The 16,968-nt window shown below is 42.1% G+C and overlaps 1 protein-coding gene and 1 pseudogene across 4 annotated transcripts in view; both read left to right on the forward strand.

Moving 5' to 3' along the window:
* The first annotated feature begins 843 nt into the window (after positions 1-843).
* LOC121956612 (uncharacterized) overlaps positions 844-16,968 on the forward strand; it is a 32,348-nt gene continuing 16,223 nt past the window's right edge. For 3 of the 4 annotated variants that reach the window (XM_042504925.2, XM_042504926.2, XM_042504927.2), the window contains exons 1-3: positions 846-1,070; positions 4,807-5,072; positions 5,271-5,517. In XM_042504925.2, coding sequence (XP_042360859.1) covers positions 936-1,070; positions 4,807-5,072; positions 5,271-5,517 — 648 coding nt within the window. In that variant the 5' untranslated portion in view covers positions 846-935. Of the gene's footprint in view, positions 1,071-4,806; positions 5,073-5,270; positions 5,518-16,968 lie in introns of all 4 variants that reach the window. The other variant, XM_088091187.1, reaches the window with a different exon arrangement.
* Positions 9,269-16,772, forward strand: LOC148186402 (uncharacterized; annotated as a pseudogene).

Below are 16,968 nucleotides of genomic sequence, written 5' to 3' on the forward strand. Positions count from 1 at the left end.
AACCCTCACTGCACATAACCTGCTTCCAGTGGTGAAATCGCTCGGGATGATCAGGGTAACACTGCTCCTCATTCACCTCTTTCACCTTTCTGTTGTGCTCTGACAGAGAGAGCTTCCTGTTGGCTGTGTTTGGGTCCAGCATTAGTTCACAGGCATCTGATGGGGAAACAAGACAACATAACTCAATTTTACACCTGTGCAATTTCTAATCAAGTTACATATTAACAGTTTAACAAACACCTCTACATTCAATTATATTAGTCAGTATGCCAACAACAGTAATTGGAATGGTGCTTTGACATTATATAATAATAACAATAATACATTTTATTTATATGGCACCTTTCATACATAGAATGCAGCTTCGCTTCAGAGAAAAACACATTGAACTATATAAAGGCATAAAGAGGAACCAGGAGCAATAAAATATACAAAGTTATTACAACAATCAAGAGGGAAGATAAAAGATGCAAAACACTACACATACTAATGTACAGACTACCACAATATATGTCCTTGCCTACAGTATTGTAATATATCCTGATTATTAAATCATAACCTGTGTTGTGGTATTTATTGACCTGCCAAATTCAACAGCAAATCACTGAAAAATGAAACAGTTTGTCTAATTTATATAAGATTCTCCACATGATGCGGAGGAAGGTGGCCCTCATATATTTTCACATAATCTAATTCCATTCAAAGAGGTTTGGACCCGCCTGAGCTGATGGGTCCTGAGGGGTCCTTGGGCAGAGAGAATCTGTGTCGATGCACTCCAGGCCAGCAGGCGGCAGCAATGTCCCGTATGCTTCAATATGTCCGCCGCCAAAACAGTAATTTTACAGAAGAAATATTTTTCTTTTCGGAAGAAGATCCCGACAAAGCGGCCCTATTTCTTTTCAGCTAGAAAAAGTCGAAGGATCAGAAAAGCGACGATGTACGCCAGGACTAACACCGGCAGCACACACGGAGACTTTCAAGATAGAAACGGTGTAAATTATGTGACATCGACAGAGTCTTTCGGCCACTGCTCTCAATTGTTCTGGAAAAAGGATCCCAACGACTCCGGAGTAAGAAAGCCAGCTGCGACCACCTTACGCTAACGTTAGCCAAGCCAGCCAACAAATAGCTACATGAAAAGGCTAATGGAGCAACATTTTACAACCTTAGCATTGGGCACTGTGTCTTTTTTAAACAGGGTTGTTAAATGAGTGTGTGATCAGTAGTTTAGCAGCAGTGGGTGATCTGTTACGACACGTTATGTTCCAGAACAGCTCTGTTAGCTCTTTGCTAGCGTTAATGTAGCAGTGTTCATGCAGAGCGGCTCATGGCCTAGTTTGAGTCTTAGCTGCCATGCTAAGTGGCTAATAATTATTTGCTCCCGCAAACTGTGTCTCTTTCATATCGTAAGAGTTTAGTGAAATTAGTCGTGTGTGTCCAGCACTATGCCGCAGGTGTTTTGTGTGAGACACCGAAGGGCGAGGAAAAAGCATGTTATTATAACCAAGCATCACCGAGCTAATGCTAACATCTAACAACACTAGCTCTCTCAGTCAAACACAGAGCGCTCAGCTAACAGCAGAGCCTCCAAAAACAAGGCAACGTTTTTCTCCTGGATACAATTTTACAGAGAATGGTACTTTGGATTATATGCTGCAGTATCGTGAACTTTGGAGGGCTTATTAGATCAGTGAAAGCAGAGGTGCATGCATGACGCCTGCAATATTGTCACCGAGCAGCGCAAAGTAAACAGGACCGGGCTGTCCCACAGGAAACGGGAGCGGAAGACGCCCCACGGAGGACTTTCAAAGACCTCTTTGTGAAGGCAGACTGTGCGGTTCATTCATGGTCAGATATCTGCACAGCGCGCGCACGCCCACACAATAATTTATAGGTTTCAACATTTTCTGTTTTTGATTGTTGGCGGCCTTACAGGCTCTTCTAATTGCCCACTTTCTTTGGCTGTCGCTCACTATACAAGTTAAATCAAATGTATTACAACGTGTGGACGTTTTTTTTTGTAAAGTTCACAGAGTACATTTTTTGGCAAAGATTTTTTTTCGCACTTTTCCAAACTTACCATTTCGTAGTTTATTCCCAGAGCTCTGATATCATTGTGGTGACTTGCAGCACTTTCCACGGCTCACTCTCCTAAATTATTCCATTTTGTCTTTCTAAGATACGTGTATTCAGACCCTGCATCATTACAGTCAGTGGGGTAAGGTAACAGAGGGCCCCAGTGCATCCTATTATGAGAGGTCCTTGTGTGTGTGCTAGTGACAAGTTACGTGCCTAAACAATCCACCGAATAATCTTATCATAACAACAGCGTTACCACAAATCATCGTTACATATATGTATATGATAAATTCCAACAGAAAATAAAGAATTACTCAATTGAATAGTTTTTATAGCTTATTTGTAGTGTATGCAGAAAAGGTATATATTTTATAGCATTGCTATTGACTATTTTATAAAAAAAAAAAGAAAAGGAAAGGGAAAAAAGAAGATAAAATCAATGTTAGTGAGATGGGTTAGCAGCCACCCCGCCTGCACAGTTTATATTACTGTCCCTGATCACAGTGATGATTTAACATCATTGATGGTCATTCGGTTGTGCGTGATTGTATGGGACACAGTAGCTCCTGGGTCACACTTGCTGTTTGCACGGTGTCTGCCGTCTCAACCATGGAGCTGTGGCAACCCCTCACAGCTGATGTGTTCAAAGGCACACTTTATGGATAGTGAACGGAGTTGGTTTAGAGGCCATTGATAGGCAGACTCTAATAGGCCATATGTTACATATAATAGGGTTGAAGAACACTTGAAACACATTTTGCTATATTTTGTAGGTATGAACATATTGTTTTAAATTTTAACAAAACCTGGCATTTATAAGCTCAGTAAAGGTAGAATATGTGGTATTGCTGTTGTATTGGATTGCATTAGATTGTATAAGTGGCTAGGAAGTGTATGTGCTGCCAAACTGTTCTACACAGTCTTGTGTTGTCCACTTGCATTTGTTTTCTTTGGTTACACTGAGTACTCAGTCAGCATTTATTGTATTAAAGGAACGCGTATTTGCAAAACATAATAGTGCTGTACTGTACCATTCCAAACTTTTATGAGACATCCTATTCCATTGCAGACATGTCAGAGAGAAGCTTTGTTCGCACACTTGACACAGGTGACGTAGGCCAGAGTTCAGTTTCTTGACATTTAGTTATGTAAAGCTTTCGGCTCAGGCGGGGTTTGCTTATTTTCAAATGTAATTGATGAATTTCTCTGTGCTCTCTGTGACAGGGCCTATCATTTGGGTCTGTGTCTTGTGTTGTTAGTACATGTAATGCTCAGTCAAAGAAGAACAAGATACAAAGTTTAGCCAGTGTGTTGCATTAGCCTGGCTTGCTAATGGTTTCCACTGGATAAAATAAATAAAAAATCTAGTCCCACATTTAGCTGCAGTGTTCAGGTTTGGTGAGACTGGCCCTTAGATGTGCTGCTGTGGGCTGGCTCAATTTGGGCCCGTGTTGCTGTCCGTGGTGCTGAGCTTCCTCTCTGCAGGGCTTCACACTTGCTGATGGTTTCCACCACACATGTATTCTCTGGCTTGCCAGTGTAAAGAAATATTACATGTTTTAGTTCAGATGCCATGTCTACAAACAGGGCTTGATGCAATGACATGTCTCCATCATTTAAGGATCACAATCTAAAGATGTGCGTGCCTCATAATTTTAGTCATGTATGCACTCAGATGTACATGCACTCATGCACATCAGTCGCAAGTCTCAAGTGTTGTTGTTACCCAGTTTGTCTTCTCCACTGGCAATAGAGATGCCCCTTTTGCAATTGTCTTGGCAGATTTCGATTTTTAATGTCTGACCTGTCGGTTCGGATGTTGGCTGATTCTTTCTTTCCAAGATTTGACAACATACACAAACATTTTTGTAACTTTTTTAAATGGACAAGACTTAATAATACAAATAAAATGTAACTGATAATGAATTTCAGTATATCCCTCTTTATCTAACATATTTTATTTTCCCAATAGTGAACAGTTTCAATACATCTATATGCTGAAACATATCATTGACATGTCAGAGAAAATATTATTCTATGCCATGTATGTAAAAAAAGGTATAGAGCCAGCTATTTATTATCAATCTAAAACTTTGTATTCATCTATTTTATTTCTACAAAAATGCTAACAGGAATGTAAAGTTGTGTTTACAACAGGCAATATCTAAACTCCCAGTCCTGTAGCGAGCAGTGTCCTCTTGCCTCCCTATTGTGTGCACGGCACAAGAGGAGAAGACAGAGCCCATGCAATTTTTTACTTTTTCACTATTTTAAAAAAAACAGTAATTAAAAGGGTCTGGAAAGTCGCTAACAAAGGGTCCTGACAAAGCATTGGTGGTTGACGACATGGTAATGAGAATTGGTTACAGCGGCAATAATGATATATGGTTGGTGTCTGCCCTTGGGCATGTGGCGTGAAGCATCGTGTTGCGCATGCATGTAAATTTGATCAGCACAGGATCAGCTATTTCTGAGAATGACTGGACGGTCACTAGTCATTGCTTATCAAGATGAAAATCAGATGATTCCGGTTATCGGCTGACTGATAGGTGCATTTCCAGTCAGCAGCCCACGTTCTACCGAAGAGTTTTAATGCTATTTTGTTGTATTTCTAAATGTAGATCATTTCATATGAAGAATACCAGTAATTAGGAAAAGTCTCAATGACGTGTTGATGTGTGCTTTTTGTACTACCGGGCTTTAATGTATTCCTTTCCTCTGTGACAGCCAAGTTCGACCATCAGCTGGTGCGATCAGCTCCCTTCGTCCTCAGCAGCCCTCTCCAGCTCCAGTCTCTCCTCAGCGTCCCTCTCCAGTTCCAGTCTCTCCATGGAGTCCCGAGCGGCAGCACCTGCACAAGCACCAGCGACATCGGCGTCAGATGACATGGAATCAGATGAGAGGCCGTATGTCTGCGACCTGTGCACCTGCGCCTACAAGCATGCCAGCTCCCTGCTCAACCACAAGCTCACCCACAAGACTGGAGACTTTAGGTAGGTACTCCACACTTTATAGACATGATTAAAATGTTCCTGCATTCTAGCTATTAGTCTTCTTTACTTTCAGACAGAACTCCTCCCACCTCACTCATTGTTTGTGACTGTATATGGAGAGCATCAGGTAAATGTCTGAATAGTCACTTATTCCCTTTCAACTCTAACCTGGCCACTATTGTTTTCTCTCAAACGTAGGTGTGACTTCTGCAGCAAGCCCTACACCAACTATATGTCCCTGCGCAACCATATGCGAATTCATGGTCAGAAACGCTACATGTGCGACCTGTGTGGCAAGGCCTTCCGTCTGGCCCGGTACCTCCGCAACCATCAGAGGATCCACGATGACGGACCCAACCGCTTCGACTGTCCCTCCTGCTGCAAGAGCTACAGGACCATGCTGGAGCTGGCCCAGCACCGCTGCTCTGCTGCTGCATCCAACCAGGTGGGTCTCTGTGAGGTCCTGTTGTGAAAAGAGTGGGTGATGCTTGGGATGGTTTGTGTTACGCTGCATCAGCGTTGCTAATGTAACTATTTTGTGAGAGTCATTTTGCAGCCATGCAAGAGCTTACAGTGTCCATTTGAATGAAAGGCAGTGGGCTATTAAAATTGAGCATGTGTTAAACTGCATCAATGCGTCCTGAATGTGATCAAGTTTATGAATCACAGCAGAGGAGATGAGCAAAGTGTTTGCTCATAGCATGCAGCACCCTGATCAGCTGTTCCCATGAAAAAAGGTTTTTCTTTCCTCTTACTATGTTTATTAACAGCTGACAGTGGGTTACCTAAACCTGAATTAATTAAGTCTGAAATGACATAAACCAGTAATTGATTGACAGTTTTTAGTGTTGACATCTCCTGTACAGTATATTTGGCACAAGGTGACATACCCCTCAGAAGACTGACAGTCTTTACATATGTTTCACAGATATATAGTTTCATTTTTAAAAAAGCTCAGTAATTTAGGTAACTTGGTAACAACTGGCCACTGCAGTTTTTAACAAACGTAAGTCAGCATAGTGCATTTGATGAGGACTGTTTACAGCAGCACATTAATACACAATGAAAAATGAAGGCGCTGAAAAACTTCCCTAAAAAAACTTCTCAGCTGTTCAGTCTTCACTTGGTCGAAAAAAGGAATTTTTACAATCTGCTGAGGGAGTGTGAGGCTGACTGGATCGTAGAGCTTCTAGCCAACGTGTACTCATAGATCTAAGAGGCGTTTAACAGTTTATAGGAGGAGAGGATGGAGGATAGATGAATAGCTGATTTTTCTGTACAATAAGCAAACATAAATCAATACATTACCATGAATACCATAACTAGGAATAAACAAAATGTACACAAGTTAGCTTAAACTATGAATGCGTCCACTTTTATAGAGGGAAATCAAAACATGAACATGTACATAAACACAACAAACTGATGGTCTATCAACCTGTTCCCTCTGCGCCTGCATGAAAAAATACCCCTTTATACCAGTAGATGGCAGCCATCTGCAATTGTCATTCAAAAAGGAAATGTCACTACAAGTGTCTTGACACTAGATAGCCAGTTAGCACATTGACAACAATATAATGTTGAAAGAACAAATCAGATTGACCAACAACGCAAACCATCAGGAAACCTTTCTGCTAAAGAGCTCAATGTCTAAAGAAAAACTCTTACCTGATAGAACAAGTTTGTTTCCATTTCTCTCTTTCTGGACTTTAGCTCTTTGTTTACTTTTCTCACGTTTGATTTCCTCTCATGTGCTGAGCTCAGCTGCAAATCAGAGTGATTTTATTGCACTGATGGGCTCCACAGTTCAACATGCAAAATCAGCCAAACAAACAGCAGGGGAGGGTTGACAAGGGTAACTGACACACCACGTAAACAAGGGCCAGCCGACCACCACCAGTTGTGTCAGGGCCTTCACGAAATGTTAAATGTTACATCTCTCCCACATGCAGGACAACACATGGGGTACGACAAGCACTTTATTAAAAATAATTAAACATTTACAAGCTTTTTATTAAACATAATAAAATATCTACAAGCATTTTATTAAACATAATTCAACACCTACAACTATTTACAAATGTGTGTTGTAAGCCCTTCTCGTGTCAGTGTATGCACTTAATGTCGTCAGGTGGCCTTAAAATAAAACTCATGTTTCAGCACCACTGCTAGAAAAAAATCCTGGGGAAATACTGTTCGTTTATGATACTTATATTTCTTTTTTAAGTACAAAATATAGTTTCTTTTGGTTTTTGTTTTTTTTTTCTGAAGTCTAAGTTTTCTTTTTATATCATTTTTCTTAAAATATTTTTTCAGGCCTAGTTTTAGTTTTTAGTTAAGTTTTAGTTACATATGATAACCTTGCTGCTAACCTGCAGGAGACGGTGATGGCAACAGTGTGCTACCTTTGTCACCATAGACTGTATATAAAGATGGACGATGCTGCCCCATTAACCCCACTGTGCTTAAGTCAGGTTAAAATATCCGAGATTCGGCCACTGCCATCTTGCGATGGTGATGTCATTAAGAGCCGCAGTCTGGGGTGACCTCTAGCTCACCTGGTATAGTACGTGCCTCATATGGCTAAGGCCTCTGCAGCAGCCCGGCCTATGGTCCTTTGCTACATGTTAGTCCCCCTTCTCTCTCCCTCCTTTCCTGTCTACCTCAAACTGTCCTGTCAATAAAGGAAAAATGCCCCAAAAAATAATCTTTTAAAAAAAAGAGTCAGAGTCTGTGCAGTAGCCATATCTGGGTTGGTTCTTGCCAAAACACCCCTCTGACCAATTGCAAGCAGCCCCAGTGAATGCAAGAGCATGAATTGGCTGTCACAGCTTTCAGTCATGGCCGAAAATCCCCTTTTTGTAGAATTTAGTAACTCATTAAAACAAACCTTATAACTGAAATGATGACTGAGGGTGATGAGACAGAATGTGACAGAATCCATTTTTGGAAAAAAAATAATTTGGCACATGCTTTAAGTTTATAGGTTGACCTATGTCCCTTTCACTAACATGAGCCTCATTCCCACTGCACAAAAAAACCCTGAACACTCGCCAACATAAGGCTTTTTTTGGCCTCCGCCTCCAATCGGCATTGATGGGAATGCAATACCTGGGTGAACATGGTAATTTCAGTTTCTTAACTGGTGTGATGCAATGACAAGCTGTCACTAATTATTGTCCGTGTCCACCTAAGGAGCTAAAACACAGATTCAAATACTTCTTCACTGAGTTTGACCACTGCAGATTTTTCAAGACCTCTGTTCCTACCTCTGTCTACAGTAGGTTTACCTGTGTGTAACCCTCTGGTATCACTTTAGAAAAAAACCCATTAAGGCCATTAAGGACAAAAATGTCCACTTCCAAAGCCTTTCATAAAAAATACTATATATAGAAATGTGTTCCCATTTTTTTGGCTTGAATCTTTTAATCAACTTCAGTCCTAATCAGAACTATAAAATGATTAAACATTGTTGGGATTTTAATTCTTAAAATGCCAGTTTCAATGCAAAAAAACCCCCAAAATTAGTTATTTTTAAAATAATAAATGAGGGGAGGCTGAGGGATTTTGTTGATCAATCGATCTTGGATATGTCAAAGATTAGCAACAACATTGATTTTGATGCATTTATTTATTTTTCTGCAGGGTCAGATTCAAAATTTAGGAAACCGTTAAAGTCACTAAGGATAAAAATGTCCACTTCCAAAAACTGTATTAAAAATATTACGGATTAATATTTATTTCCACTTTTTTAAGTTAAATCTTTCAGTTAACTTCAGCCCTGATCAAAATGACCAAATTAACATTTATTGTCAGGATTTGAACCCTTTAAATGCCAGTTTGAATACATAATGTCACTGTTTTTCATGAAAAAAAATCACATATTTTAATCTCACAGCCATTCCAGAATATTATAATGCATTCTGTAATGTCAGGGTTTTATCATGGAGGAAAGTAGTAAAATGTATCATTTTAACTGTATATTAGCAGATTTTCCCATCATAACCCTGTGCATGAAATGCTTGTAATTTCGTAGTTTCTGTGCCTGTTGACTTTGGAGCCCTGCCAACCGCTGAAATAAATGTATGAAACTAATATAATGTAGGTATGTTGGTACAGATGTCAAAATAAGAGCGCTGCTCTGTCAGTGCCTGAGGTGTACAAGTGTGACGGCAAAGGCCACCTTTTGCGTCCACATGCCACGCACACCAATGGTGCGGATAAGAATGCGGTTGTCCACTGGCGAACAGCTGGAAGGCACTGGATGTATCCACATACATTGCGCACAGACGGAGTCACTTGACCATGTGGATGGACAGAACGGGTGGCATTGTTGTCATATGCTGGCGGACACAGGGCATGTCCACATTCAACATGCACAGGTGGTGTCATTTTACATTGTGACCGGACGGAGCCATTCTTGTTCAAATATACTAAAGAAATACTGAAGGATAGCATCAGGTAATAACGCTGCCAGTAACCACATAATATAAGGAGCACGAGTGCGCTTATAGGATGGGTGCGGAGGTGGACTTTCAGAAGGAGTTCAGAGATTGCTTCTCCTGTGGATGTGTGTTTTTTCGTCACCTTACCATTGGCCTCTTTTGCCTAAACCTAACCGCCCCATCCCAACCATCATGACAGTCTGCACTGTGTAAACATCAGGGTCATGCTGCTTTCTGCATGCTGTGACATCACAGTGACAGGTTGCATTATCCCTCCATGTGCATTTGTTGACATCACTTTAACAGCTTGCTGGTGAACAGTTGACACAGAAGGATACCTAAAACATCATAGGTAGACTCAGAAGGTCCCGACAGAACTGCACCATGTGAGGAGTTGGGAGTTATGGCATGTTTGGTATATTGAGTAATATCCTGCATGAATGTGAAAGTGTGTGTGTATGTGTGTGTGTGTGTGTGTGTGTGTGTGCTTGAGAGAGAGAGAGAGGGTACTGTTCTGACATTCATTCTGAGCTCCTGAAGATATTCACTCTTTTCAGTCTTAAAAATGACATAAACTTCAAGTTTCCTGACAAAATAGAATGAAGAAAGAAGAAGAAATGACTATTGAGAAGAATGTCCTTACTGGAGACATTCTTCTCTACTGAGAGGCTCAGCAGAAATGCTAACCAACGGCTAACTGACAGCTACCTCCACTGTCCTGCTGGAGAAATAAAACCAAGCTGAGAAGAGGGTAACAGCCAAGGACTCAAGTGAGTGAGAGTGTCAGAGAGACGATATATCCTACAAAAGGATTTATACATTCTCCAACAATAACTGCTAAATATTAAGCAGAATCATGCTAGCATGGCATTGAAACTGCACGCTAGCTAAAAACAAACCTGGCCCTAGCATGTCAGCAATCTGATCTTTCTCACAGACCATCCATATGACTTTGCTATCAGTCCCCACTACTCCTCTGTGAAAAAAGTGGGCATCTGCAACGGCTGGAAATTTAAAATCCAAGAGGAAGAATACCCAGAAACTGTCATGATGACAGTCAACATCTATAATAATGGGACTGTCATGGTGCGGGGGAACCTCAAACAATTTGAGCAGGACTTTCTCCTTATAAAGGAAAGGGCCCAACAGGAGAAGTCATCCCCCCCATCAACACCCACAGCCTACCAGACAGAGACAGCACCCCCACTCCCAGCTGTCCCACTACTGACAAGCCACCCGGGAATGGGCCCACCAGCACTGGACCAGGATGTTTAGCTGTACCTCACCATCAATGAAATGAAAGTGAAATTCACAGAGCTGGAGAGAGAACTTGTACAGTTGAGAGAGCTGATCAGCCAACAAACAAACCAGGATACCACAGTGCAGCAAGACACCTCTATCATCAGCTCTGAACTGACCAAGCTGAAGCATGAGAGAGACAGCTACAGGAGAGAGCTGACCAGCCTGAGGACTGAGAAAAGAGAGCTGCAACATGGCAGGGACATCAATGTGGCAAAGGTGACAGCTCTAACAGAGGTGAGAGAGCTGCAAGAGAGAACTCACTAAAGTTTCAGAAGAGCTTCAGGAGAGAGACAGAGCTCTACAGGCCCAGCCCTACCTCTGGCTCACAAACCAACACCCCAACCAGCTTTCCACCCATTCCACAGATCAAAACCACCCCTCATCCCCCCAGCCCAGCACGGCAGAGAGACAAGCTGGACATTGTCATCCTCATAGACAATGGCAAATTCATAAAAAAAAGAAAAAACTCTTCGCCACACACAAATCTGGTGTCCAAACACCAAACATGCCATGGATCTCCTGTCAGAGGAGCATCTGGGAACCCCAAGCCAAATAATCATCCACACTGGCACCAACGACCTGAGAAGCCGCCAAGAGAGAGTGTTGGAGTCACTCGGGAGAGTGATAGAGAAAGCTTTCACCACCTTCCCCAACAGCAGAGTGGTCATGTCAACCCTGCTCCCAAGAAAAGACTTCCACCCCGACACCATCCACAGGGTCAATAGTAGCATGTCCAAAGACTATGTCCCGAGACCGATTGTCCACCTGGCCCACCACACCACCCTAGATATCAGCTGTCTCTACGACCACGTCCACCTATCTAAAAACACAGTCTCCATTCTTATGCTCTGTCTAGGGGGGATACCAGGCGTAACACAAAATTACCATCTCCTTCCTTTTTCCCAAATGATGACCCAGAAAATGGAATTACAGTCCTTGAAATTCTCATTTAATCTCACCCAAAAATTAAATAGGCATCAGAGAGCAGCTAAACACAATAACCAGAAATAACAGCTTATATTTCCAGACATCAATATTACCTAACTCCCTACCCAGAAAAACAGGCGAAAACTGGTGAAAAGAAAAGTGCACTCTCCCCTACAATACCGTTGGACTGTGAAAACAACTATTAACAATATCTTACAGAATCTCAGAAGGCACACACACTCAAAATTAATGGCGACCGTGTTGGGAGACAGGAAGAAGGCAGCAGCGTAACAGCTCGCTCAGCGTCCTTTTAAAATCTCCACTGTCAGTCCTCAGCCAACCACGAGCCCAGCCACATGATGAGATCTGTTCAATCTGTAGCACTGTACACAAGACCTGCACTACAGCAGAGAGGACAGGCACAGAGACAGGCATAAACAGCAAAAACAACCTAATAACAGTAATGATAGTAACAATAACACAATTTAACACCCATTAGCAATAATATGACTCACAGTCATAACACCATCTTCGCCTGGACGCTGAAAGACGTCACTCTCAATAGAGACCAGTCCACACCCTGCAGAACGACCAGCTTAACCCACAGCCCCCTTAGGCCAACAAGGCATCCCACTGGTCCCTCATCCAGACAACCCCATTGGAGACCAGATCATCCTCATCTTCCTCCACATCATGCCATACCAAGACCCCACCAGGGTAGCTATGTTCCTCCTCAAGCCAGGGCAGACACACTTCTACCTCCAAGAGCTCCACCCAAACACCGGTGACAGGTGCTTCACGCCCGGCCAGTGAGCTAGCTCAACCATCACCACCACCTCTGCCCCTGAGACCACCCACACACTCCCCCACTGATGTCTCTCACGAACTGAGAGACATCCAGCAGATGCTCAGCCTGCTCTGCTCTCACCTGATGGGGTCAAGTATCACAATAGAGAACTCATAAGAACTCATTGTTTGTTTTGCTTTTGTACAGTTAAAAAAAAATACAAAAATATTGCTGTGTTGTGTAAAAGTGTTAAAACTATTTCATATTAGTGGATTGAAACCTCATATGATCAAAATGGTCTTAATCAGATTCTTTGAGGTATGTCTTATTTTACTCCTGAATGGGAATTTTTGAATTCTTGACGTAAATGGAATCTAAATCATTTATAATTCCATGTTGGAATTGAGTCAGAGTCTGAGGTCCTCTGCCTTTGGCCCTCAAAGCAGGACCCCAGACTTCACCAGAGAGTTAGGAGATGCAGATGTGTTTGTTTTGCAGGAGACTTGGGGTAGAGGAAACATTTCCACTGGTTGTCCCGTGGGCTACAGAGAGATAGTGTTCCCGTCCACCAAACTGAAGGGAGGGATTCAGGAGGAATGCTGATTTGGTTCAAGGCAAACCTTGTACACACATAGAATTCATCCAAAAAAGAGAATTTTAAATTTGGCTAAAAATAAAGTTGTTGAGAAGTTGTTGCCACAGATAGAGACATCTTCATGTGTGCAGCACATATCCCCCTGTTAGAATCCCCTTATAATAATGAATTGTTTCTCTGTTCTCGAAGATGAGATCAGTCACTACCAGGCCCAAGGAAATACTGATCTGTGGGGACCTTAATGCCAGGACTGCTATAGAAGCAAATTCTATTAACCAACAGGGAGACAAACATATAACTGACCAGATCAGCATCCCCCTGCCTACACATCCCCACAGGAACAACTTTGACAAAACTGTCAACAAAAGTGGCAACCAATTATTGCAGCTATGTGGAGTGCTGGGTCTGTACATCGAGGGGACTCCTTTGGTCATTACACACACAGCTCTCCTCTTGGCAGTAGCACAGTAGATAGCATTACAGACCTAGACCCCTTCTATCTGAGAACATTCACAGTCAGCCCTCTAACACCCCCATCTGATCATAGTAAAATTACAGCATACATTAAAAAAGACAGTAACAAACCCTCATGTAACAGAGCCCAGTAAACTGAACTACCCAAAACAACCTTACAGATGGACAAATAACAGCACGGACAACTACCAGAAAGCAATCAGACGTCAAACAATTCAATCTCAATTAGACTATTTTCTTTCCACATCATATCCTCACAGTAACAACGGCCTGAATCAGGCTGTACGGGATATTAACAACATATTTGACAATGCTGCACATTTATCCCATCTGGAAAAGTCTCAGCATCACAAATCAAAAAATTCAACCAGTGAAAACCTGTATAGTACTATAACACTGAATTCGGCCCAAAATAATCTCCTCAACAAATTCCAAACTTTAGAATCAGTCGTTAAAGACAACCAGAACCCTTTAGACCACCAAATTACTGAAGAGAAGCTATTGTCTAAAATCCACGCACTACAGCCAAAGAAGGCCAGTGGTCCTGATGGTATCTTAAATGAAATGCTGAAATTTAGCCACCATAAGCTCAAAACTGTCATATTAAAACTTTTCAACCTTGTTCTGAGTATTGGACATTTCCCTGACATCTGGAGCAAAGGAATTATAACACTGATCTTTAAAAATGGAAACAAATCTGACCTAAACAATTACGGAGGCATATGTGTGAGCTGGAAACTGGAGAAGTTATTCTGCAACATCCTCAACAGCCGACTGCAAGACTTCCTCAGAGATCATAACGTCCTGAGCAAGAGTCAGATTGGATTTACACCACAATATACAGTCATGTGAAAAAATTAGGACACCCTATGAAAGAATGTGTGTTTTTTTAACAAACTTGGACATATAGATATTTAATATTGATTTTAACAATACTGAGAGATTCAATATAACTAAACAATTAAAACTGTAGAAAAAACTTTTTGAAACATTCTGTAAAATGTAATATTATAAAAATGCAATTTCTGGTGAGGAATAAATTAGGACATCCCCACATTTATTCCCACTTCAAATGGCTAAAATCACACACGGGTGTGTCAAATCAGGTGCACATGATTAGAACATCGTTACTCAGCATTGTGAAGGAGGCTTGCCCTATTTAAACCTCAGACATTTAGTTTGGTGTGCTCCTGACTGTTAAAGTGAGAGTGAGCACCATAGTGAGATCCAAAGAGCTTTCTGAAGCCTTCAGAAAGAAGATTGTAGCAGCTTATGAGTCTGTTAAGGGATTTAAAAAGATCTCAAAATAATATGAAATCAGCCAATCCACTGTCCGAAAAATAGTCTACAAGTGGAGGACATTCAAAACAACTGCCAACATGCCCAGGTCTGGCCATCCAAGCAAGTTCACCCCGAGAGCAGACCGCAAAATGCTAAAAGAAGTCTCCAAAAACCCTAAAATGTCATCACGGGACTTACAACAGGCTCTTGCTACTGTTAATGTTAAAGTGCATGCCACAACAATCAGAAAGAGACTGCACAAGTTTAACATTCATGGGAGGCGTGCAAGGAGGAAACCTTTGCTCTCTAAGAAAAACACAAAGGCCAGACTGAAGTTTGCCAGAGAGAACGTACACAAAGACCGGGACTTCTGGAATAATGTTCTTTGGACAGATGAGTCTAAAATTGAATTATTTGGACACCAGAGCAGAGGACATGTTTGGCGTAAACCAAATACAGCATCCCAGGAAAGGAACCTCATTCCAACTGTGAAGCACGGTGGTGGAAGTGTCATGGTTTGGGGATGCTTTGCTGCAGCAGGACCTGGCCAACTCACCATCATAGAATCCACCATGAATTCTACCGTGTATCAGAGGGTGCTTGAGGAACATGTGAGACCATCTGTAAAAAACTTAAAGCTGAAGCAGAACTGGACCCTGCAACATGACAATGGCCCAAAACATACCAGTAAATCCACCAAGGACTGGCTGAAAACTAAGAAATGGAGAGTCCTGGAATGGCCAAGTCAAAGCCCAGATCTTAATCCCATTGAGATGCTGTGGGGTGACTTGAAACAAGCTGTACATGCAAGAAACCCCTCAAACATCTCACAGCTGAAAGAATTTTGCATTGAGGACTGGGGCAAACTTTCCTCAGACCGATGTCAGAGACTGGTAGATGGCTACAAGAAGTGTCTCACTGAAGTTATTTCTGCCAAAGGGGGTAACACTAGCTATTAGGTGGTAGGGTGTCCTAACTTTTTCCTCAGTTAGAATACGCATTTTTGTTGATATCTTTTTTTTAATGAGTAAAACCAGGTTAATTTTTGTTGTTTACCTGCAATAAATCACTTTCTTTTCCAGAGATAAATCAAAACAAAATTAGTCAGTTTTTTTCAGTTTTATTTATATAGCCCATTATCACAAAACATGGTTTGCCTCAGAGGACTTTACAGTGTACGACATCCCTCTGCCCTTAGACCCTCACATCACCCAAGGAAAAACAATAATGGTAGGTGTGGAATTAGTAATTGCTCTCTATGATGATGTTGATAGAGATGCTAACAGTCTCATGCATATGTTGAAAGGGAGGTGTCCAAAGGCAAGATCACAGCATCGGCGCAACCAGGACCAGACCACGATCAGGGCGAGCGGGGGGCACAGAATCAGTACAGCCACAGCACGAGCACAACCAAAGGCAGGGTCATGCATCAGCACAGCTATCACCACGGTCAGGCACAGTCAAGGTTACGGCCAGGATCCAGGGAAACTAGGAAACAAGGGAGCAGGAATGCTCCCGAGAGGCAACAGGATTAGCGTAGTGCAGTTCAACAGACCCAGGCTGTGTAAACGCGAGCCCCAGGCAGTGAGAGTACCACATGGCTATCACAGAGCTAAGCTAAGCTTGCACATGGCAATGCAGTTAACAGACATGCATGATTTCTGATGGCGGCATTGAGAGAAGGAAAGGAGCTCAGCGTATCAGAGGAAGTCCCCCGGCAGGTTAAACCTATGTCAGCCTAACTATGGGCTGGTCCAGGCAGCCTGAGCCAGCCCTAATTATAAGCTTTATCAAAGAGGAAGGTCTTAAGTCTACCCTTAAAAGTTGAAACGGTGTCTGCCTCCCTGACCGAAAATGGAAGATGGTTCCATAGGAGAGGAGCATGGTAACTGAAGGCTCTGGTTCCTAACCTACTTTTGGAAATTTTGGGAACCACAAGTAACCCTGCATTTTCAGAGCGCAGTGATCTTGAGGGTTGGTAAGGAACTATGAGCTGTGACAGATAGGATGGAGCCTGACCATTTAGAGCTTTGTAAGTAAGGAGGAGGATTTTAAATTCAATCCTGGATTTCACAGGGAGCCAGT

Source organism: Plectropomus leopardus, chromosome 18 (genome assembly GCF_026936395.1).
Source record: "Plectropomus leopardus strain MGB_pleo_1.0 chromosome 18, ASM2693639v1, whole genome shotgun sequence".
Classification (NCBI taxonomy): domain Eukaryota; kingdom Metazoa; phylum Chordata; class Actinopteri; order Perciformes; family Serranidae; genus Plectropomus; species Plectropomus leopardus.